At 42.7% G+C, this 25,894-nt stretch overlaps 1 protein-coding gene across 1 annotated transcript; it reads left to right on the plus strand.

Moving 5' to 3' along the window:
- The first annotated feature begins 7,879 nt into the window (after positions 1-7,879).
- Positions 7,880-24,339, plus strand: LOC113416668 (transmembrane protein 47-like). Its single transcript, XM_087972356.1, has 3 exons — positions 7,880-8,341; positions 23,309-23,449; positions 23,563-24,339. Exons 1-3 carry the CDS (start codon positions 8,140-8,142, stop codon positions 23,742-23,744), a joined length of 525 nt encoding a protein of 174 aa, XP_087828482.1. The 5' UTR covers positions 7,880-8,139; the 3' UTR covers positions 23,745-24,339.
- The last annotated feature ends 1,555 nt before the right edge of the window (positions 24,340-25,894 follow it).

The raw sequence follows: 25,894 nt of genomic DNA on the forward strand, positions 1-25,894 counted from the left end.
TGTTGTCCCCTTGCAGCTCCATTCCATATAAAGAAGAAGAAAAAAATTATCGCAAATAACACAGAAGAGTCAGTGAATCTAACCGGTGCTTTATAACCGAATTTAATTAGTAAAACTTTGAAAATCTAAGCTGGACAAGCTCATCCTAAGGAGATTTTCCTTCCAGGGCATTCCATAATTAAAGACCTCAAGGACCGAGAGGAGTTAATTTTGATTTTGAGGGGGGGGGGGGAAACTTTACTATTTTCAGACAAAGGGAAAAGTGAGGAATCTGCACAAGACTCCTTGTTCTGTTCATTGCTGGTATCCGAAAGCAGTGTACAAATAGTAGTTTTTCCCATTTTCTGCTAGTTCCCACCTGCAACTTCTGGAGATGGTGTTACTATCTCATATCATATGGTTGGGTTCTTTCTGTGAATGCTCTTTTTCAGAGTCTCTCCCAATTAAAGTATTTTAATACATTTTCGTAACATTTTATATTGTACGTTATAAAAAATCTGGACTTCAAAATTGTGTTTCCTTGCGGAAACCTTATCAAAATTAACTGTTTGCACCCGTATGGCTCTTTCTTTTAATCGAAGTGATTAAACTAGCCAGAAAGACCCCTCTCCTTGGCTTGTCTAAGATTTAAGCTGGGATAGTTGTTTTTTTCCTATAAGGAAGCCACAATCGAATGTACAAACAAGCCACCCGTTGAGATTCTGCCTCATTAGGAGAGCAGTAAACTAATGAAACCTGTTTAACCATAAGGCTGGGCAAATTATGGACAGAGATATTATACTTATGGGCTCTGGAGGAAGAAACACAAGAATTTAACATCTGAATTGGTGTATTGGTTGTTACTTGCTTTAAGATGAGGAAGAACATAAGCAGGGTATTAGCAATGGCCATTGCACAGAATGCAGCCATTCTGAAAATTTCCTGGACTCCTCTTTCGCAGAAAGCCAAACAAGGAGATGCAGGAATCAGATAGGAGATGATTCTTTGCTGGTTGAATCTCATTCTGGCTTCCTTTTGTCAGACTGAAAGTCCTAGATGTTAACATTTATAGGCTATGTAAAAGAGACAATCAATCAGCCTGAAAGAGAAAACTCAGATCAGCAGTAGATGAACTCAAAGGTTAACTTCAGACCAACAGTCAAGTAAACGATACCCCCAATCAAGGAACTGCCAAAGAGCCAAGAGTAAACAGCCCAACCAAAGAATCTCGAGCGTCCCCACCCACTCAGACAGGCAAGACACCAGAATATAAACTGACAGCAAACAGCACTCCTTATTAGCACTGATGATGTTACCTAGTTGGGTAATGAAACATCTGCAAGAAAATAAGCTCAGAGAGCACCAAAGACTCTACAGTCCTCTCTCACTCTCTTCTAGCACTGATGTTACCTAGCTGGGTAATGAAATATCTGCAAGAAAACAAACAAGCTCAAGGAGCAGTAAGGACCCCACAGTTTTTCCTCCTCCTCCTCTCCCTACGAGCACTGACAATGTTACCTCGTTGGGTAATGAAATGTCTGCAAGAAAACCAGCCTTGGGAGCACCAAGGACACCTCCTTTCAACCCTGAGCTGCAAACATCTTCCTTTATTGGAACTTTAGATGTCTCCCTCTGACTCGCCCTTTTGGCAGCAGTGTTCTTCTCTCATTTCATCCCCTCAGCCTGCTGGTGCTACAGAATGCTCAGCCTTGAAGTTCCCTCGCCGATGGTTTGAGCATCTGCTTTCATCTCCCCCCCAACACACACACACGCACACAATGGCTCCGCTCTTGACCAGGATCAGAGCCAGGCCTTGAAGAACTGAAGGGCATCTGAAGCATCTCAAAAGAGTGCGGCTGCAGCTGCAAATTCTCACCGCGTTCTTCTCTTAACAAAGCAGCTGCGTTGTACGCAAATTCCCGACCAGCCGTTAGCCCAGACAAAGCAACTCCAGCCTGGGTTGGATTTCCATCTTGCCTTTATCTCATGTTTATAACTCCCAAAGATCAAGGCAGCAACTTTAGGCCCGCCTGCCAGATGAAGGTTTCCTTTCCTGAAGGTTATGATTCTGTGATGGTCCGCATCTCCAGGGGATTGGCGTCCCTATTTTGGAGTGGAGGGTGGAGGAAGGGAAGAGGATATTTTTCATGGCTGGTTGGGAGTTAACCAGTTAACCAGGGGTGGGATGCTACCAGTTCGGCGTGGTTCTATAGAACCAGTAGCTCTGAAGAGCAGCAGACACCAAACTGGTTCGATGTCTGCTGCTCTGTTTGGCCCACCCGCCTGCTCAGGCTCTCACCTGTCCTTTATTTCCTGCTTTTTCAACCTCAGATGCTTTGCACAGCACAGCTGAGGTTGAAAAAGCAGGAAAGAAGAGGATTTTCAAACATGCACCCGCATGCAGTGCTTGTCAACTGTCCAGGCGGCACATGTGTGCACAAAATGCACTTCCACCAGGGGTGGGATTCTACCTGCCGGAGAACCGGCAAATCGTACCACTGGCTGGCCCCGCCCACTCACTCCTTACCTGGCCTGCGCCCCATCAAACTAGTCTGCTAAGTTGCTATTTTTCCTATTCCCCCCGACCATCAGCTGTTCTGTGCCGGGAGATTTAGATGAGCTAGAAAGCAGGAAATCGTTGGATTTCTTGCTTTCTAGATAATCCAGAAGCAGAGCTGACCCTGAAGCTTCTATTATTCAGTGCAGACTCAGGTAGCAAATGGCAGGAACACAGATCTCTAAATGATTATGTGAGTCACATCAATTTGCCTGCCTGCTCTGCCTGGTTTTGGGTAAAAGTTGCTCTTTTTTAATAAAAAAAAATTCAATATTTATATACATAGCGTGTTATGAGTTAATTTTGTGAGTTTGCTTGCTAGCAAGTTTTATGAGTTGCTTGCAAGCAAATTTTATGTGACAGACTCGGATAGCCGATTGCAGAAAGATGGATCTCTTGAGTGAATCTGTGATTCTGTGAGCAACTCAATCTGCCTGCCTGCTCTGCCTGATTTTGGGTAAAAGTTGCTCTTTTGTATAAAAAAATCAATATTTACATCAATATTTATAATATTTACATACAAGCCATGCCCAGCCAGTCACATGACCACAAGCCACGCCCACAAATTAGCCACACCCACATACTCACAGAACCAGTTGTTAAGAAATTTGAATCCCACCTCTGGAGTTAACCTGCCTGCAAAACTCAGCAAAAGCTTCAGGGAATACTTGCTTAATAAAATGGCACAAATTTGATCAAACATTAAAGAAAAGAGCAACCAGGGGACCCGAGGCTAAAATATACAAAGAACGGTTGCAGGAACTGGACCTGGGTAGTCTAGGGAAGAGAAGGACCAGGGGAGACAGGATAGCAGTGTTCCAATATTTGAGGGGCTGCCACAGAGAGGAGGAAGGGGTCAAGCTATTTTCCAAAGTACCCAAAGGCCAGACAAGGAATAATGGATGGAAACTGAACAAGGAGAGATTCAACCTGGAAATAAGGAGAAATTTTCTGATAGTGAGAACAATCAACCAATGGAACAGAAGTTGCCTTCAGAAGTTGTGGGAGGTTCATCCCTGGAGGCTTTCAAGAAAAGATTGGACTACCATTTGTCAGAAATGGGGTAGGGTCTCCCACTTGGGCGAAGGGTTGGAGTAGATGACCTACAAGGTCCCTTCCAACTCTGTTAATCTGTTAAAAGCAGCTGCAATGTATTCCCAGCAATTCAGATTGTTGGGTTGGATTGTTGGACCCAGATTGTTGGGGGGCAATAGGCTGACTGTAAACTGCTTAGAGAGGACTATAAAACTTAAGTCTTAAGTGCTATTGCCCTCCCTCCCTTCCTTCCTTCCTTCCTTCCTTCCTTCCTTCCTTCCTTCCTTCCTTCCTTCCTTCCTTCCTTCCTTCCTTCCTTCCTTCACAGTGGTTAGAATGCAGTATTTCAGGCTAATTCTGCTCATTGTCAGCAGTTTGATCTTGACCGTCTCAAGGTTGACTCAGCCTTCCATCCTTTCAAAGTCGGTAAAACGAGGACCCAGCTTTTGGGGGGCAAGATGCTAACTCTATAAATCACTTAGAGAGGGCTGTAAAGCACTGTGAAGCAGTATATAAGTCTAAGAGCTATTGCTATTGTCCTTCCTTCCTTCCTTCCTTCCTTCCTTCCTTCCTTCCTTCCTTCCTTCCTTCCTTCCTTCCTTCCTTCCTTCCTTCCTTCCTTCCTTCCTTCCTTCCTTTCTTCTTCCTTCCTTCCCAGGGCTTAGAATGCAGTGTTGCAGGCTAATTTTGCCCACTGTCAGGAGTTCAATCTTGACTGTCTCAGGGGTTGACTCAGCCTTCCATCCTTCCAAGGTGGGTAAAATGAGGACCCAGATTGTTGGGGGCAATAGGCTGACTCTGTAAACTGTTTAGAGAGGGCTGTAAAGCAATGTGAAGCGGTATACAAGCCTTAAGTGCTACGGCTACTGCTACTGCTGTGATAAACCACAAGCTATCCTGTGAAATGCAGCAGAACAGGAAAAACACATCCATGAATCGAACACGTCCCATTTTTTGCCGAGTTGATTTCCCCAGATTTCCCCTTGGAGCGAAACCTCTCTTCTCTTTTTAACCTGCTGGTGGTGCCCATTTCTTGTATGCGTCAACAAAAATGCGAACAATTGAATTTGCTATTCCTGCCTTTGCTGGAACCATCGGTCCCGCAGGCACCATTTTTGGCCAACAAGTTGTTCTGTTAGCACGATCAGGGAGAGGAACTCTGTTCCCACACAGGCCATCGGCATTGGCTGAGCAGGGTTCTCCGAGAGGCTTTTGAATTCCATTCTGTTTCCTTGGTCCTTCCTGGATAATGTTGACAGTGGCATTATCTGAGTTCATGGCTCCCTGGCAGCTGGCCGGCCTATTTATAAAAACTCCACCAGGGAGGTGGAGTGGAGGGAAATGTGATTCATGAACATAAAGCACCACACTGGACAAAAGGGTGCATTCCTCCCTCGTGACGCAAAGCTGAGCTTTACACCTGTCATTTCTGAACATTCGAGGAGGTGCAGTGCGCTAGAGTCATAAAGAATGAGCTGGATCCTTTATTAATCACGTCTTAACTTGGTCCTTTTTTAAAAAAAACTTTGAAAGTTTGAATCAGGTTGTCATCCCTGCACCAAATGAGCTATCTGCCACTGCACCGTGGCATATAGGACAGCGCGCCAGAGGGTTAACATCATTGCCCAGAGGATCATGGGTTGCCTTCTCCTCTCTTTGGAAGAGCTTTATAGCTCCTGCTGCCTTAAGAAAGTGCAAAACATCCTTAAATGTTTTTTTATTTAAGAGGGCTGTGAAAATATTTAGACACCTCTCACATCCTGGACATAAACTGTTTCAACTCCTACCCTCAAAACGATGCTATAGAGCACTGCACACCAGAACAACTAGACATAAGGACAGGTTTTTCCCCAACACCATCACTCTGCTAAACAAATAATTCCCTCAACATTGTTCAACTATTTACAAAGTCTGCACTGCTATTACTATTCATCTTCTCATCATTCCTTATCCCCCATCCCCTCCCACTTGTGACTATATGGCTGTAACTTTGTCACTTTAATCCTTACGATTTATATTTACTGTTTCCTAGTATGATTTGATTGTTTATTGTACCCTATGACTATCATTAAGTGTTGTACCTGATGATTCTTGACTCTTGACGAATGTATCTTTTCTTTTTATGTACACTGAGAGCATTTGCACCAAGACAAATTCCTTGTGTGTCCAATCACACTTGGCCAATAAAGAATTCTATTCTATTCTATTCTATTCTATTCTATTCTATTCTATTCTATTCTATTCTATTCTATTCTATAGTTCCATCTCATCCTGGGCACCCTTTTTTTGGGGGGGACGGGACTATTATCATGTGACAGATGATACAGGACAATAAAAACAAGGACAAACAGGCTGAAAAACAGTTTCTATCCCAGGGCAGTAACTCTATTGAATTCTACTGCGTAGTGCAATATTAATGCAGTATCAGGGGTTTTCAATTCAATTATATAGAATGTGAAAGATGTGGGTTTTTTTTTGTTTTTTTATAGTTATAATAATGTACACTGAAGATGGCATTTAATTTCGTTGTACGAGGTGCAATGACAATCAAGTAAACTAAAAAACTAAGCTATCAAGAGTCGTGACGATATGAATGCGAGCTGTGTTTATTAAAGAAAGATTCACACGTTTTCATTTTATTGTGTGAATCTCTCTTTGTTGCAATGGATGGAGTTTGAAACCATATTATGTCCCTTTTTTTAAACCACTTTGCAATCAGTTACCTAAATGCCACCCATTGTTTTTTAGCTTGGATGGGATGGGTTTTCCAAGAAAGGATAAATGTTCTTCTGCATTTGGAAAGGTTGATCCAGCTCATTGTGCGATATCTGGGCTGAAGTCCTGTTCGAAGGGCCTCCTCGCTTTCAGAAGTATTATTCCATCTTATTCCGCCCTGCTCTTTCTCATTCAGGTCATGTCTTACGTGGGTAAACTCTTTATCAGCACTAGACAGCAGAAGAATGTAACAACAGGGGAGCTGGATTAAACCACAGACCAAAAGTTCCCACAGTAACCAACCAGATGGTAGTTTTGAGTTGCCCTGTGTTTATTTTGTACACAATTTAATTCTAATTGCAGCACTACAGGCTGTGCGCTGCATTTTGTTGTCCTTTAACCTCTAGTATTTTTATCATTTTTAGTCGCCTCCATTCCCACAAGACATTAATGTCAAAATAGGCTGACTTGTTTATTTAAAGCATTCACTAAGGCTGACTTGTTTATTTAAAGCATTTATAATCTACCCTTATGTTAATTCATTTATTTCTTGAAAGCATTTATATTCCACCTCTTTATTCATTTGTTTAAAGTATTTGTATTCCATGTTTTTATTCATTTGTTTAAAGCATTTACATTCCACGTCTTTACATTCATTTATTCCTCGATTTCACACATTTCTATTCCACCTCTTTACATTTATCCATTTTTTAATTTAAACCACTTACACTCCACCTCTTTACTTCCATTCATTGCTTTAAAGCATTGATATTCCACTTTTCCCTGGGAAACTCCAGAAAGGGCACCTGAGTCCCATTGTTCAACAACAGCCCTGTGAGGTTGGTTGGGCATAGAAAGGGAGGGCGAGGAAAGGAGGGAGGAAACGGAGCTGATCCAAAATCACCAAGAGTTCCAAGATCAACTGGGGGAATGGGACACCTTACCAAAGAATAACTTGCTACGGCCAACTCGTCATAGCCAACTCAACATGGCCAACTCAACATGGCCAACTTGCCACGGGACAACTCGTTGGAAGACAACTTGTTGTTGGACAATTTAACAATTCTATTTAATTATTTTTGCCATTCCCGTCTCATTCTGACCCTTCTTGGGTATCCTTTCTTTAACGATCCTATCCCACTATTTCTTTGATATTAGTGTAACTCTTGTCCTGCAGCCAGTTGTCCTGCAACAAGTCAGCTGTGGCAAGTTCTCCCGCAGCATGTTGGCCATGGCAAGTTGGCCGTGGCGAGTTGCCCACACGGAACCTTCCACTCTCCATCTCCTAGGTCCAGCCACTCCAACTTTCACGACTGGCAAGCCAGCACCCCTGTTCCTAGGGCAGGTTTCCCCTACTCGGCTGGCCCGAATAAACAACCACAGACATCCTAAAAATAAATGCAGGTAGAGACACCTTCAGGATTCCGTCGAGAGCGACCCTTAACCCCATGGCTAAAACGCATTGAGCTCAGAAGCCCAGGCAGGGGGAGCGCACAGATTATCCTCCGTGCTGACGTCCGAAGCTGGTTCAGATTTTCGCCCCCTCCCCGATTCTTAAAGCCAATCCCACCGGGCGGCGGGGCTCCCCAGTCCAGCTCAGAAGGGGTGGGTGGGTTATATAGGATCCGACGGCCGTCCTCCAAGGGGGCCGGAGGGGGCGGACCTCGGGGCGGGCGGGACCCTCGCCTCGCCGGCTGCCGCGCGTCCCTTTGGCCAACTCCGCCGCTGGAAGTGCGCAAAAGGCGAGGCGCTCCTCGGCTTCCTTCTCGCGTTTCCCACCTACCCCCGTCGGGTCTTCTCCCTCTTTCCTATCCCGCAACTGTCGGAGGAGGGTGGAGGGCTCCGGGGCAAGGATGTCGGCGGCCGAAGAGCGGGGGTTGACGGTGCGCCCCTTCAAGCTGATCGCGCTGCTCTGCGCCTTCCTGGCGCTGGCTCTGGATGTGGCTGCGCTGCTGAGCCCGGCCTGGGTCACGTCGGAACGCTACTCGCTCTCTCTTTGGAAGGAGTGTCGGGAGCTCCTGGGCGGATGGCAGTGCTTCTCCCCCCTCGGAAGTGGTAAGCTGGGGGTCCAGGAACGCGAGGGGGGAAAAGACCGTGGGAAGATCCCCCGGATCGTGGGAAGCTGCACGTGGGGTTGTTAATTGAAGGTTGGGAACAGCCAAGCCATGCCAGAGCATGGTATATCCAACTTCAACTGGCTAACTTGGATGGCTTTTTAAGGGTCTTCCTTATTTTCCCAAGTTTAACTTGATGGCTTTGAAGTAAGAAAAGAATTTTATTTTGTCTGCTTGGAACTGATCGGTTGGGATCGCCCCTCCCACTTTCTAGGGCTGTGTGGCTTCCAAAGCTGACAGGCATCCCCCCTTGAGAAGTTCACCTCCTAAAAGAGATAATAAACAAAACACAACCAGGGGTTAATGCGATGCCCTTAACCTCCTCTCCCCCCTCCAAGGGGACCTTTTGGTTTGTCAGGGAATTCGCTATGGAATTGGTAAACCAAAGCTCTTGGGTCCAAGATGGTGCCGACCATGGCTGCCTCAGTGAAATGCTCTCTAAAGGTTTCTTTATTCTTTATTATTATTATCTGCAATTCACTACGTATTTCATACTCACAAAACCATCTTCTAAGTGTCATACCTTATGATTCTTGACTCTTGATGAATGTATCTTTTCTTTTATGTATGCGGAGAGTATTTACACCAAGACAAATTCCTTGTGTGTCCAATCACACTTGGCCAATAAAGAATTCTATCTATCTTAACAGATTAACAGAGTTAGAAGGGACCTTGTAGTTCATCTAGTCCAACCCCCCCAAGCAGGAGAGCCTACACCATTTCTGACAAATGGCAGTCCGGTCTCTTCTTGAAAGCTTCCAGTGATGAAGCTCCAGCAATTTCTGAAGGCAAGCTATTCAATTGGTTGATTGTTCTCACTGTCAGAAAAATTCTCATTTCCAGGTTGAATCTCTCCTTGTTCAGTTTCCATCCATTATTCCTTGTCTGGCGTTCAGGTGCTTTGGAAAATAGCTTGACCCCCTCCTCCTCTCTGTGGCAGCCCCCCAAATATTGAAGCACTGCTATCCTCTCCCTGGTCCTTCTCTTCCCTAGACTAGCCATGCCCAGTTCCTGTAACCGTTCTTCATATGTTTTAGTCTCCAGTCCCCTAATAATCCTGGTTGCTCTTCTCTGCACTCTTTTCTAGACTTTCGACATGTTTTTATAGTGTGGTGACCAAAACTGGATGCAGGACTCTGGTCTTACTAAGGTTTTATAGAGTGGCATTAGCACCTCGTTAAAATTTTTAACGTGTTGATTTTTTTATTTGTTTCGTTATATAAAATACAAACAGAAGAAAAGAAAATAGGAAATCAAAGGAAGGCAAAGGAGCAGGGAAAAGGGGGTGTAAGATACAAGGGGGAATTTTTAAAAATCTCCATCTTCCTGGAAGTCCGTCCTAAGTGTTTAGGACAGGAGTCCCTTTAAAAAGCCAGATAGACTAGGATAATACCAGCTGGATTCATAAGCAATGATGTGCTTAACCACAGCTTAATGATTCAACCACAGCGGGTGAGGTTCACACGTTGGGCCCAGATCACAAACCACAAGCTTGCAAACCATGATACCCAGATTCACCTGGCACATCCAGCCCCAAGCGAGGACAGCAGGTGATGCTTGACAGGTTGCTCCCCAAGTTACAACCACCGTTGGAATAGTGTGATGGTTGTAAATTCAAGGGCTGGTTGTAGGTGACTTTTTTCACTGCCACGGTAACTTCGAATGAGGACTAAATGAATGGTTGTAAGTCAAGAATTATCGGTAGTTTGATCAGTGAGTGATAGATACTAAGGTCAGATCTACCAGTGCTGTACAATCAATAAATAGACACATGAAATGGCCATGCTTTTGGCTGCAGGAACATTTTATGAAAAGCACAGATTTTATGAAAAGCACAGATTTCATTTTATGAAAGTACAGATAGTCCTTGACTTATGACCATAACTGAGCCCAAAATTTCTGTTGTTAAGTGAAACATCTATTTGTTAAGTGAGTTGTGTCCCATTTTACGACCTTTCTTGCCACCGTTAAGTGAATTTGTTTGTTAAGTGAGTCGTGTTCCATTTTACGACCTTTCTTGCCACCGTTGCTAAGCGAAACCCTGCAGTTGATCAGTTAGTAACATGGTTGTTAAGTGAATTTGGCTTCCCCCTTGACTTTGCTCATCCTAGGTCACAAAAGGGGACCCCCAGGGTCACAGTAATGGTCGTAAGTCTGAACCAGTTGCCAAAGGTCTGGATTTTGATCACGTGGTCATGGGGATGTCAGGAACCTGGCAGTTGCCCCCATTCAAATCATGAGTCTCGAGCCAAACTTCCAAAACTTCAAAAGGATTTATTGGGAGTTAACATGTCCAGCACTGCCTGGGTGTAGCCGACTCTGAGACACATAATGTGATGAACCAGGGTAGGATACAAAACAAACACAGTCACAAAAACCCAGTGAAGCCCCTTTCATTCCTTCACTTTGCTTCCAAGCTCCAAATATCCTTGATGGAAGACAATAAACTCCCACACAAACAGTTACAAGAAGGAGGGGAAAAGCAACACAAACCAGGCAAGATAAGGGCTGGAGGATGTCCGCAGATAACAGAACGCACACGGGGAAGGAAGCCAAACTCAGAAAGAAACCATAAACTAGAGATATTTCCATGCTTTGTTTCCAGCACTTGCCCGTACGCATGTCCGTCCTCTTATTCAGTTGTCACAGCTGCAGCCCAGGAAGAGGATCAAGGCCCTCTCCTCCCGAGTAGACCACATCTCTCCCTTATCCTCTCCTCCCTGTGTGACCAAGGATGGAGAGGGGATGGGCCTGGGTCTTCCTCTGACTGCCCAGCCGGCCTCTGCCCTTCCCCAGCCTCCTCCACAACCTCCAGAGCCAAACTTCCACTCCCTGTCGGCTGTTCCTCCTCTCCCTCAGAGTCAGTCTCCACCAGGGGCATGACACATAATTCACTGTCACCCTTGACTCTGCTTTCCCCCCACTCTCTGGGTGTATCGTAATTCATATTCTCCAATGGGACACATCCATAGCCAAGAGTCATCAATTATGCTCTCCAGTTAGATATTTGCATGGCAGAAACTTCAGTCACCTAGTTACTATCTTTGAAAACATTTATGGAATGCAGTTTTGGTTTTGCAAGCTGCCGCACTGCCCTTTCTGTTGGCAACTCTAAAAAGACCATAGAAATATTTTATGAGTTGACAGGTTGTAAGTGTGAAAAATGGTCCTAAGTCACTTTTTTAAGTGCAGTTGTAACTTTGAACGGTTACTAAATGAACTGTTGTAAGTTGAGGACTACCTGCATCAAGGTAACTAACAGCTGGAACAGAATCAATTCTGGTTTTTCTAATGGGGGTGATTCTGGAGGAGGATGGGATTTCGACTAGTTTGCAACTTTCTCCCAAGTTTTTACTTTAATTTTTTTAAAGCCATGTCCAATTACATGCTTTTAGGACCAATAACATTGTTTTTGCATTTTTAGACTCTGGATTGAATAGGATTTTTGTTCTACCTTTTTAATGGTAATTTGCATCCCTTCGTTAACTTCAATATATTGTTTGCCAGTTCTATTCTGGTTGGGTTTTTTTTTTCCTTGAGAGTTTCTCCTTCTTATTTTCCCAGTTGATCCCTGGGATCACTGCATTGCTGCTAGGGCAGATAGAAACTGGTCCCAGGTTTTACTCTACACATCGATATGGGAGTAACATTCTGTCTCTCAAAATTTCTATCTGCCCTGCTGCCATCAAATATGCGAAATCTCCATCAGAGAGTGGGAAAAAGAGAACCGTTATCTGATCTAATGGACTGGGTTCCAGATCTGAGTATTATAAAGCCCCAGGGTCATTTTGATCTTTGGAAAGTACTCTGTTTTTGTCCCAAAAGTGCTTTTTTTAAGAGACAACTGGACTTTCTGGTCTTTTTTGAAGACGTTTCGCTTCTCTTCCAAGAAGCTTCTTCAGCTCTGACTGGATGGTGAAGTCAACGACTCTCTAAAAAGAATGCAAATGACCAGCTGCCTGCAAGGAATATGAATCCTTTCATTCTCCACCATCCAGTCAGAGCTAAAGAAGCTTCTTGGATGAGAAGCAAAACATCTTCAACAGAAAAAAACCCAGAAAGTCCAGTTGCCTCTTGAAAAAACATCTTTGGGACAAAAATCAGTGTACTTTCCAAAGATGAAAATGATACTGGGATCTTATAATGCTTATAATACAACCATGAGCTGGATGACTGAGAATCTCAATATACACGGCTTTTTCTATAAGGTTGCATGTCATTCCTATATTTCCTCCAAAGAGCCTTCATCATTTCCCCTTCCTGATGGATCCTGGCAACAATCCGATAAGCTAGACAAGAACATTCCTTCTTCATGAATTTGTCCTCCAGCAAACAGGAATTCTCAGAGCTAAAAGGGTATATTTTAGTCTTTGTGTGGAGTCAGTTCATCGCTGCTGATTCATTGATGTGTCACCCAACACATCTGGATAATCATGAGCTGGGTGAAATGGCCATGCTGTTGCCTTCAGGTCCAGTTTGTGGATGTCCCATGACTCTACAAGAAACAGGATGCTGGTTGTGCTCTATAGGTGACCCACGGAGAGTCTTCTGGGTATAGCTGAAATGAAACTGCATATAGAAATGGGCGATCGCTGTTGGTCAGGTTGTGAAATAAATAAGGGGGGAAACATCCTTTACAACTCGAGAGCTTCCTAGATAGGAGAAACAAGATTGATGGAGGTGGATCTTTGCTCTTATATAACAGGGTTTTGAGGAGAAATGTCAAAATGACGCTATAGAGCACTGCACACCAGAACAACTAGACACAAGAACAGTTTTTTTTCCAAATGGCATCACTCTGCTAAACAAATAATTCCTTCAACATTGTCAAACTGTTTACTAAGTCTGAATTACTATCACTATTACTATAATCCTCCCTTCTTTTCACCCATCTCCTCCCAATTGTGACTGTATGACTGTAACCTTGTGGCTTGTATCCTAATGATTTTTATTGACTATTTCCTAGCATGATTTGATTGCTTATTGTACCCTATGACTATTATTAAGTGTTGTACCTTATGATTCTTGACTCTTGAGGAATGTATCTTTTCTTTTATGTACACTGAGAGCATTTGCACCAAGACAAATTCCTAGTGTGTCCAATCACACTTAGCCAATAAAGAATTCTATTCTTCACACTTGTTAACTTTAACCATACTTCCTGAGAGTTGCTGGCTAATCATCATTCAGGGGCAATGGTTTCCCAACCCATGGAAGTGCTGTGTGGAAGAGAGAGGGGAAATGATAACCCCATTGTTTTAAAAAGTAGTATTAATTTGAAATATTTTTTTTTTAAAAAAATCTGGTTCTTTGATTATAAAATTCTACATGCAGTCACTATTAAAAGAAGATACTCCAAAAATAACCCTGTGTGGATTTTGGAAAATTCAAGCTGTGCTTATTTGTTCCCTAGTTGGTCATTGAAGAAGTCAAAGAGACCTCAAGTAAAAGAGAAAGAGCTGCCAGAAAATGGAAATAATTCTCGGTTTACAAGCTATTAAACAAATTTCTGTTGCAACCATTTCCAAGGATGGCAACGCTCGTGATTCTTGGAAGGCTGAATGTTTCTTCTTCTCTGTCCCAAATGAGCTGCTTAAAAAAAAAAAAAAATTCCAAGAAACTGGAGATGACAGAAAAGCAAAGAAAACACAGTAGAGATGTTTTCCTTCTCTGTCCTAGAGGTCTTCAAAACAGCATCTGTTCACTCCTCCTTGTATCCTCTATCTAATCCCAGACAAGGGTAAAATTGGTTGGAGACATCCCAGCCATGCAAAATTGGCTCGGTTTGGCTTTGTTTTCAGAGATCATTTGAACCCGGCAATTGTGGTTCATAAGATGTGCCTCATAGTTGTGCAAACTCAAGCCATTGTGGCTAATTCAGGAAATATGCTTAAACTTGTCCCTTTGCTGCTCCAGGTCAGGGAAAAAGACTGGATCCAGATTACCGTATAAAACATCTAAAGAAGGTTGGAACTCAACTGTCTCCATTTATAATTCAGATATATATCCTCACACACACACACACACACACACCCAACCAGCTCTTGGAAGTCAATCCAACTTCCCTAGGAAATAGGCAGCTGGGTGATAAATGTGTGAATTGTCTAAACAGCCTTCCAAAGTATCCCCCTCTACCGCACATTGTAGTTATCTAGCTTTAGAAAGGGATGAGTGACTGCTGGAGGTAGACCTTCTGCAAAAAATATGTGTGTCTTTTCTCCAAAACATTTTGCTGCTGTTGCTACAAACATAATCAACGAAGTTCAGGCAGATTCGAAAATTCACTCCTTCAAAGTTGAGTGCGGATGGGAGATGAATTACCTCAATTGCGACACAGTTGTTCCACATCTGTCTTCTTGTAACATCTAAGTGACTTTAGGTGAAAAGCTTTGAAAAGCTAAGGAAGTTTCAGCTGGTGAGTTTGGAGGTAGGAGACCACGAAGAAGTGCCCCAATTGTAAGTTAGAATGGGAAGTTGGGAAACATTTCTCAGAAGAAGAAAATGACAAGTCACATCATGGTTATTTTCAGAAAAAAATCTACACGAATCTCCAGAAGTTGTGGGTGCTCCATCACTGGAAGGTTTTTTTTGGACGAGATTGAACAGTCATTTGTTTGGAATTGTTTAGAGTCTTCTTCTTAAGCGGGGGATTGGACTAGAACAGTGGTCTCCAACCAGTGGGCCGGGAACCACTGGTGGTCTGTGAGAAAATTTTGGTGGTTCGCAGAGAAACGTCACCCCCAAAGCAATTAATCCAGGCTGTGCGGGAACACAAGGCTTGCGTCGCTTGCATTGCAAACAACACGAGGAAGTGAGGGGAGGGGGGAAAGGGCAGAGGTGGGGAACTTGCCCCACTCGCCCCACAAAGCTCGCTTGGCCACTGGGCTGCTTCTTTCCGCTTCTTTCTTCTTCTGCTTTTGGCTGCATGCAAGGAAAGCAGCAAAAGTCTTTTTTCTCTCTCCCCAAACTCTGCCAGAAATGAGTCTTTGGGACCCTGCAAGGCCTCCTGCTCCAAGAGGCTGCACCAGCATGACAAGTCTCACAAAGACTCATTTCTGGCGGAGTTTGGGGGTGAGAAAGAAAAATTTCTGCTGCTTCTGCTGCTTTCCTTGCATGAAGCCAAAAGTCTCTCTCTCTCCCCCCACTGAGAACAGAGCTGGAGATGATATCCTGCGATGCCAAATAAAGAATGATCGATCGGTAGGAAAACGGGGTGAGGAATTTTCCTGCAGACTTTTTGGGGGATTTTCCCAGGTTCTCTTGGTCCACAGGATTTAAAATTGTGAGTTTGGTGGTCCCTAAGATCCAAAAGGTTGGCGACTCCTGGACTAGAAGACTTCCAACTCTGTTATTCTGTAGGAATGCATGCAAGAGTCAAGCCTGATTCAGCTCTATCTAACGTGCTCTTGTTTACACCAGTCCTTCTCAACAAGATGTCGGTTTCCATGACAACTCTCCGGTTCAAGTTTGTATAGTAAAAGCTTGAGCCAAACCCCACACCAAACATCTTGAACAAGAGGACAAGGGTTGGCATTCCTGCCTATAAATTCTCCTTTCTTGGAAGAAAACCAGGAGACACGGTCCAGGCAGGAGGGCCAGCGCCAGGAGCCTGCTGCAAACTTTTATTTTTCTTTCTTTGTCGCAGTTCAAGCGTGCAAATTTGAAAGGGGGTGGGGGCATGGGGTGAGGGCAGTGTGCTGGATTCGTCTTGCAATGGAGGCGGCTGTTGCTTAGGCTTGCAACAAGGAGCAACAGATGTGTAGATTGGCTACACTGCCCCCCCCATCCCCTCCCCGTGCTTAAATCCGGTGATTTATGCGCAGTTCGTTGACTTGACCACCTGTTTGGCTTCCCAAATCTTCTGCTACCTCCTCTGATGTTTGGAGCAAAGCACATAAGGCTGCTTATTTAAAGAAGGCAACTGCTGTTCGATAATGTTCCTCTCAGGGGTCCTTGGTGCTCTCTGAGCTTGGTTGCTTTCTTGCAGATGTTTCATTACCCAAACTAGGTAACATCACTTGTGCTAAGAGGAGGAGGAGGAGGAGGAGGAGGAGGAGGAGGAGGAGGAGGAGGAGGAGGAGGAGGACTGTGGGGTCCTTGGTGCTCTCTGAGCTTGGTTGCTTTCTTGCAGATGTTTCATTACCCAAACTAGGTAACATCACTTGTGCTAAGGAGGAGGAGGAAGAGGAGGAGGAGGAGGAGGAGGAGGAGGAGGAGGAAGAAGAAGAAGAAGAAGAAGAAGAAGAAGGAGGAGGAGGAGGAGGAGGAGGAGGAGGAGGAGGAGGAGGAGGAGGAGGACTGTGGGGTCCTTGGTGCTCTCTGAGCTTGGTTGTTTTCTGACAGACCTTTCATTACCCAACTAGGTAACATCATCAGTGCTAGTAAGGAACGGGGCTTGCTCTCAGTTGATAATTCTGTTAGTGTTGGTGGGAGTGACTCAATTCTCACTGAAGTGAACTTCATTGGCAGAAAGTGTCCACCCTACAGCATCATCACCTCTGTGAGGAAGAGACTTTTATAGAAGGAAACAAGAGATTTGTTTTTCGTTTCATTGCTCTCTATATATAGGACACTAAATTTTTGAGTTTTGTTTATTGGAATATAATCTAGGCAAAATGTTTCAAGGGGAAAAAAAACATTCCGTGGAGTTGGTTTTATTCCAAACTGAGAGTCTGTTTTTTTTTTCTTTCTTACTGCAATATCCGTAAAACATATTTGCTTTCTAGAAATTTAAGGGTTTGGTGATTAGTAGCATGCAGTATCTTCTCAAAATTTCAAATTTTGTCCCTAATTTGAAGTATTTTGAGGTTTTAAAAGAGTGTGTGTTTTCTTGCCTGAAAATAGGAGAGGTATACTTTACATATTTGGAGTTTCTTTGGTTGGGCTGCTTACTGTTGGCTTGTTGGCAGTTCCTTGATTGGGGTATTGTTTACTTGGTCTGATGAAAGAACTGCTAAACAAGCCAACATTGTTGGTCTGGAGCTGCCCAGCAAACCAACACTAAACAGCACAACCAAAGAACTTCTTCACCCACCCCCACCAACACTGACCGAGCAAGCCACTAGAATATAAACGGAGAGAAAAACCACACTCCTTACTAGCCCTGAGTTTAAAGCTGAAAGGGTGACAAAGGAAAGCGAGCCAAGGAAGACGGGTCATTTAATACATAGCAATTTTATTTGGACACAAACCCATTTGCAGGAACTGGGAGATCAGAGAGAAGATTTATTTATTTGATTTGTCAATCTCTTACAAAATAACAGGTATAAGTATAAACATGAGTAAGAATACAAAAAATGGGTACGATTAAATGGGGATAATAGGACAGGGAAAGCCCCAGAAGCGTAAAAAGAAAAGTAGAAAAAAGAAATGTAAGAGGAAAAAAATGAAACAGAGAAGAAAAAAGAGGGGGAAAATAAAGATATTTTTAAAAGTGGCTTTGCAACAACTGTAAACATAGACATTAGTTTTTTGCCCTCCCAAATAACATATGATGGTTCCGGGGGCGGGCTTGAAAAATTTCAGCAACCAGTTTTCTGTCCGGTTCTGGGTGGGCGTGGCCATGGTGGCCGTGGCCTAGTCAGCCTCCTCCTAGGAAAACAGGGTGGGGGATTTTCCTGCAGACTTTTTTGAGGATTTTCCCAGGGTCTCTTGGTCCGCAGGATTTAAAATTATGAGTTTGGTGGTCCCTGAGGTCCAAAAGGTTGGGGACCCCTGCTCTATAGCATTGTTTTGAGAGTAGGAGTTGAAACAGTTTATGCCCAGGATGTGAGGGGTCTGTAGGTATTTTCACAGCCCTCTTTTTGACTCCTGCAGTATTCAGGTCCTCGATTGAAGGCAGATCGGTAGTAATTGTTTTTTTTTGCAGTCCTAATTACTCTCTGAAGTCTGTGTCTGTCCTGTTGGCTTGCAGAACCAAACCAGACCGTTACAGAGGTGCAGATGACAGACTCAATCATTCCTCTGTAGAACTCCTGTAGCCTGCTCCTTCCTTGATTTTTATCGCCTTGAATTTAAAAACCAACAGAAGGTAAAAAGCCAGACTGAGTTTTGGATTTCTCCATTTCCATGCCCTTCCAGGAAGCATCTGTTGAGACGAAGAAGTCTTTTTCCAGCCGCCTGCCTAACCACCTCTCCTTTCAGACAAAAGAGCCCCTTGTTCTTTAAATCCCTTTGCAAACCAGGGAGCACTTTTCTTCATTTATTCCATAGTTAGCATACGGTTGGTTGGTTGGCAGAGCCCCCAGTACTAACTACAACTCCTCAATTGAGAAGGAACAGAATAATTAATTTTGGTGTCCCAAAATTCCCTGCAACTTTTAAACACTTCTTTTAAAAAGAAATATATATATATATATCCGTGTCTAAACATCCCTGGGGAAATCTTTTTCTTACTTAAGGGAGCACGCTCTCTGGGGCTGAGTCGAAGGGCAGGTCATTTGTTCCTGTTGGCAAAAGAGTCAGTGGGGATGGAGAGATTTTCACATAAGCGGCATCCAAGAGCTGACAGCCATTTCCAAATCTTTGAACCAGGCATTCAGTTCAGACCAGCCTGGCCCTGTTTTTATTGATTTCAAAAGTGGGCATTGGGAAGAGTTTGGCAGTGGTGCTGGACAGAAAGTTTGTAAACATGGTCAGATTCTCCTCCCCCTCCTCTCTCCTCTTCCCTCGTCTGCCTCACCTCTCCTTCCCTTCCTCTCTTCCTCTCTTTCTTTCATTCTTTCTTCCTTCCCTTCTCTTCCCTCTTCCTTCCTTCCTTCTCTCTCTTTCCCTTCCTTCCTTCCTCCTTCCTTCCTTTCATTCTTTCTTCCTTCCTCCTTCCCCTCCTCTTCCTCCTTCCCTTCTCTTCCCTCTTCCCTCTTCTTCCCTTCCTCTCTTTCTTTTTCATTCTTCCTTCCTTCCTTCCTTCCTCCTTCCGTTCCTCTTCCTTCTTCCCTTCCCTCTTCCTTCCTTCTCTCTCTCTTCCTCCCTTCCTTCCTTCCTCCTTCCTTTCCTCTTCATCTCCTTCCCTTCCACCTTCCTTCCTTCTCTCTCCCTTCCCTTCCTCTCTTTCTCTCTTCCTTGCTTCCTTCCTCCTTCCTTTTACTTCCTTCCCCTTCCTTCCTTCCTTCCTTCCTTCCTTCCTTCCTTCCTTCCTTCCTTCCTTCCTTCCTTCTCTCTCTCCCTTTCCTTCCTCTCTCCTTCCTTCCTTCCTTCCTTCCTTCCTTCCTTCCTTCCTTCCTTCCTTCCTTCCTTCCTTCCTTCCTTCCTTCCTTCCTTCTCTCTCCCTTCCCTTCCTCTCTTCCTCTCTTCCTTCCTTCTCTCTCCCTTCCCTTCCTCCCTCCCTCCCTCCTTTCCTTCCTCCCTCCCTTCCTTCCTTCCTTCTTCCCTTCCTTTTCCTTCCCTCCCTCCCTCCTTCTCCCCCTCCCTCCCTCCCTCCCTCCCTCCTTCCTTCCTTCCTTCCTTCCTTCCTTCCTTCCTTCCTTCCTTCCTTCCTTCCTTCCTTCCTTCCTTCCTTCCTTCCTTCCTTCTCTCTCCATTCCCTTCCCAGAATTTAAACACTCTCTTTCTTACATAATCTAAGCTTCAGTTAAAGATTGATGATCAGAGCTGGGAAACCAGCCTTTTCATTACAAAAGGGATATTAATTCCAAATGGTTCAGCTGGTGCATCATCACACATGTTGATCTGGAATAATTCCCCGGTTGGCGACATGCTCACTCTTTCTCAGTGACTCCGTTTGGAATTTGCCACACGTTCTGCTCCTCACCTTTGCCTGGATATTCTGGCAAACTGGGGAAAGGAGATGTTTTTAAAGCTGGCTGGACAACCTTCCTCCCCTGTGTTTATTTACTGATTCATGTAAGCCCCCCCGCCCCCCATGACCGTTTCAGCCACACAACGGAAGCCTCTGCAAGAGTCAACCCTGCCATTCTAATGTGCAAAAACAAAACACAAAAAAGACAAAACCAAACCACTTTCTGCTGAAAACAGGTGTTTTGCCGCTGAATTTCAGCAGCACAGTTCTAGAGGGCTCTGTGAGTTTCATAAACAGAGCTAGAAAGCTCATGTGATTTGCAGCTACCCTCCACCTTCTGCTTTATTGATAACTCAACTTGATTGGGGTAGATTGCAGGGGTGATATACAGATATATAATTTTATGTCATTCTATTTTACACGTTGCTGTATTCAATTGTTGTATTTTATCCTATAGCTCTTGTGTTTTACCCTACTCTTATTTTAAATTGTTTGTATAGGATTTCATTGGTGACACGTGTTTGAACCTTTGAACGTTGATATGGCATATAGCCTAATCAATAATAATAATACCCCAGATATCACGATTGTGGAGAAGAAAAATGTGTAGATCATCGACATTGCCATACGTGGTGACAGCAGAATGGACGAGAAACAACTTGAAAAAGTCACCAGATATCAGACTTGAGAATCGAACTGCAGAGATTCTGGCATAAACCAGTGCAGGTGGTTCCAGTGGTACTCAGCACATTGGGTGCTGTGCCTAAAGACCTAGGCAAGCACTTAAAAACAATTGGCACTGACAAGATCACCACTGGTCAGCTGCAGAAGGCCACCTTACTGGGATCTGCTCGCATAATCCGCCGATACATCACACAGTCCTAAACACTTGGGAAGTGTTCGACTAGTGATCTGTGATACGAAACCCAGCATAGCTATCTCGTTTGCTGTGTCCACTGTCATTTTTTTGTGAATAATAATAATAATAATAATATTAATAATAATAAACGATCAAGGCCGATCTAGAGATCGCGAAGGAGACCCGACATACGTGGCAGACAGAGAGGCGTGGAAGCAGTACTCAAGGACATTAGCGGCCCTCGCCAGAGCGCGAGACAAACGCTGAAGAAAAAGAAGAAGAAGAAGAAGAAGAAGAAGAAGAAGAAGAAGAAGAAGAAGAAGAAGAAGAAGAAAAGAAGAAGAAGAAGAAGAAGAAGGAAGAAGAAGAAGAAGAATTCCTAAATGCTTGGGAAGTGTTCGACTAGTGATTTGTGATACGAAACCCAGCATAGTTATCTCGTTTGCTGTGTCCACTGTCATTTTTTGTAAATAATAATAATAATAATAATAATAATAATAATAATAATAATAATAATAATAATAAAAAATCCTAAATGCTTGGGAAGTGTTCAACTAGTGATTTGTGATACGAAACCCAACATAGTTATCTCGTTTGCTGTGTCCACTGTCATTTTTTGTGAATAATAATAATAATAATAATAATAATAATAATAATAAATCCTAAATGCTTGGGAAGTGTTCGACTAGTGATTTGTGATACGAAACCCAGCATAGCTATCTCGTTTGCTGTGTCCACTGTCATTTTTTTTGTAATAATAATAATAATAATAATAATAATAATAATAATAATAATAAATCCTAAATGCTTGGGAAGTGTTCGACTAGTGATTTGTGATGCGAAACCCAACATAGTTATCTCGTTTGCTGTGTCCACTGTCATTTTTTGTGAATAATAATAATAATAATAATAATAATAATAATAATAAATCCTAAATGCTTGGGAAGTGTTCGACTAGTGATTTGTGATACGAAACCCAGCATAGCTACCTCGTTTGCTGTGTCCACTGTCATTTTTTGTGAATAATAATAATAATAATAATAATAATAATAATAAATCCTAAATGCTTGGGAAGTGTTCGACTAGTGTTTTGTGATACGAAACCCAGCATAGTTATCTCGTTTACTGTGTCCACTGTCATTTTTTGTGAATAATAATAATAATAATAATCATAATCATAATCATAATAAAAATCCTAAATGCTTGGGAAGTGTTTGACTAGTGATTTGTGATACGAAACCCAGCATAGTTATCTCGTTTGCTGTGTCCACTGTCATTTTTTGTGAATAATAATAATAATAATCATCATCATAATCATCATAATCATAATCATAATGGCAAGCAAGTGTAGTACCAATAGTAATAGGTGCCTTGAGTGCAGTCCCAGAACAGCTGGAGCACCACTTGAACACCACAGCATGTGAAGGGTGTATCTGGAGATGTTGGCAGGATCTTCTCCAGGAAAAACAAAGACATATCCAGGCACCCAGTTGAGAGCCATTTGGCTGCATCATCTGAAACAACAGTTTTTTTAAAAAAGGCCTTCGAGTAGCATTTGCTTCCTTTCTTAAAGAAAACATTTTTTAAAAAAAATACGGGGAATGAAAAACTGAAATTATTCCTGGAGGTTCTGAAAAGCTCAGTTCCAAGAAAGGCGGTCAAGAGCTCTTGTTGGGATATAAAAGTAAAAGCAATTCAATTTCATTGTACACATATCGTGCATTGACAATAAAGGTTTGATTTGATTTGGTTTGAAGAGAACGGTTTCTAAAACATATGAAGAACCATTGCAGGGATTGGGTGTGTCTAGTCCATTGAAAAGAAGGATGAGAGGGGACATGATAGCAGTCTTCCAATATCTCAGGGGCTGCCACAAAGAAAAGGGGGTCAAACTATTCTCCAAAGCACCTGAAGGCAGGACAAGAAGCAACGGATGGAAACTAATCAAGGAGAGAAGCAACTTAGAACTAAGGAGAAACTTCCTGTTGGTGAGAACAACTAATCAGCGGAACAACTTGCCTCCAGAAATTGTGAATGCTCTGGAAGTTTTTAAGAAGAGATTGGATAACCGTTTGTCTGAAATGCTATAGGGTTTCCTGCCTAGGCAGGGGGTTGGACTAGAAGACCTCCAAGGTCCCTTCCAACTCTGTTATTTTGTTCTGTTCTGTTCTACTCTGTTCAGAATTAAAAGAAAGTAAACCAAAAGAACCCAACCCCCAAAATAATATTTGCCTACCATGGTTACTGACTGTGACTTAAGTTTCTTCTTCATTTCCCTTCTGCCTTTTTTTTTTTTTTTTTTTTTTTTGCAGATTGGCAAATCACTACCCTGGTGTTAATCCTGACAGCTGCCACCATCACTCTGCTGGCCTTCCTCATGTCTCTGATAGCCTTCTGCCTGGGAAACTATAAATACTATTATCGGATCGTGTCGATTCTCCTCTTTGCAGCAGGTAGGTCTTCCCTTTCTCTAGACCCCTCCCCACCTTTGGGTAAATAAATATTGACGCCTTGGCCAGTGGTTTTAACCAAACTTGTTTCTCCTGTTGTTGTTCCATCGATCCAGTGGTTCTCCAGATCTGCGCTTTAATTCTCTACCCCATCAAGTTCATTGACAGCAGCCCGTTGAGAAGCTACCATGAGTTCAACTGGGGATATGGTTTGGGTTGGGGTTCGGCCATCTTTATGCTGGGAGCAGCCATCCTTTACTGCCTACGGACTGATGCATATGAAGATGCTTACTATTAGGACCACGTGTGAGAAGGTCCGTGGATTATCAGACCTGGAAGGCCTCTTCAGTAAGCAGAGAGCAACAGAAGAGGAAGGGCGATGGGGTCCATGGGAATCCTTGGCCCATTCAAGCAGATTACGGATGGACATTTTCAACCAGCCTCTTGCCATGAGGTGAAGAGTTTGAAGGCCTTCGGTTGGACACTCTTCCATCATCACCAGGACTCATCACTGCCAGACATCCACACTTCTCTCCAGCACAACCTGCTTAAGATTTCGCATGTATTTTTTTCCCTTTTTAAAAAAATATATATTATTTTTTCCTTACTTTTATCTTTTATGTATGAAATTTTGTCTTCATTTTATTTATGAGAGGGCAGCTCCTACAGTGAAGAGCAGTTTGGCTTAGCTTTTATTGAGCGGCGTCCTGTGCAGATTTTCAACACAAAGAAGGGAAGTTGCGTGAATGGAAAGGGGTTCTTCTATAAAGGCATTGACGCTACATCCACCTGATTATGTTCCATCTCTTTGTTTCCATTCACTCCAAGCCCCAAAACACCAAAAAATATAACAGTTTATGGGCTGCTGATGAATAAAACCATGGAAGAAATGAGATTGGTATCTTGAATACTTTATCTTACAAAGAAGAAAAATAGATATTATATATATATATATATATATATATATATATATATATATATATATATATATATATATATATATATATATATATATATATATATATATATATATATATAATATAATATAATTATATATATAATTATATATATATATATATATATATATATATATATATATATATATATATATATTATATAATTATATATATAATTATATATATAATTATATATATATAATTATATAATTATATATATATATATAATTATATAATTATATATATAATTATATATATATAATTATATAATTATATATATATAATTATATAATTATATATATAATTATATATATATGGTATTCAGCTTTGTTTGGGTATTTTCCCACGTCATTATAGTTGTGCTTTTAATGACGTGGGAAAACACCAAACAAAGCTGAATACCATACATATAAATACCCACGAAAACTTAACAAAACAAATAGAGAGAGAGAGAGAGAGCGGTGAGTGTGAGTGTGGTGTGTGTGTGTGTGTGTGTGTGTGTGTGTGTGTGTGTGTGTGTGTGTGTGTGTGTGTGTGTGTGTGTGTATATATATATATATAGAGAGAGAGAAAGATACAGTATATATATATATATATATATATATATATATATATATATATATATATATATATATATATATATATATATATATATATATATATATATATATATATATATATTCATTGCAGAATACCTTATGCCACCAGACTTGAAATTCTAGACCAAGAAAATCTAGAACTATGCCGCCTTCGGTCTGATCTAAGTATAGTATATAAAATTATACACTGCAATGTCCTACCTGTCAATGAATACTTCAGCTTTAACCATAGCAACACAAGAGCAAACAATACCGTGTTTCTCCAACAATACAGCCTCCACCAATAGGAAGGCCCAGCATGTTTTTTGGGCATAAAATCAAATTAAGCCCTCCCCGCAAATTTAGGCCTATCTTAAAATATGCAAAATAAGGGGAAGGGCGGGAGACTTGCCATTAGGAGCGCCCGGCGGGCAGGAATTCCTCGCCACCAGCCGCTCCTAACAGGCGATCATGGCGAAGCGTGGAGAGCTCCTACTCCCACCAAACACCTTTGCTGCAGACACCTTTGGCACCGCCGCTGTTGCTTTCCCTTCTGCCCATTCCGCTGCCACGTTTGGAGCTGGCGCTTCCGTGTTTGGAGTGCCGCCGCCATTTGGAGCTCCAAACGCGGAAGTGGCAGCTCAAACATGACAGTGGGCGATCTTTTTATTTTGGTCCACGGGAAGTTCAGAGCGAGCAAGAGAGGAGACTGCGATGCCTCCATCCGAGATGGCAGCCTCACTAGTGGATCACAGCGTGGCTGGAAGCCAGTCGGCGGGATACGATGGCAATCTTTTTGGAGAGAGAGGAAGGGAGAGAAGAGTTGCGAGGCGTAATTTGCAGGAGGAAGTGCTCAGCACGTGAGGAGCGCACGTGGGGGGAGAGACGGATGGGATGCTGGACGCGCTGGGTTG

The sequence above is a fragment of the Notechis scutatus genome, chromosome 10, assembly GCF_049901735.1.
Source record: "Notechis scutatus isolate UNSWTSFEM ecotype Mainland chromosome 10, rNotScu1.2, whole genome shotgun sequence".
Classification (NCBI taxonomy): Eukaryota; Metazoa; Chordata; class Lepidosauria; order Squamata; family Elapidae; genus Notechis; species Notechis scutatus.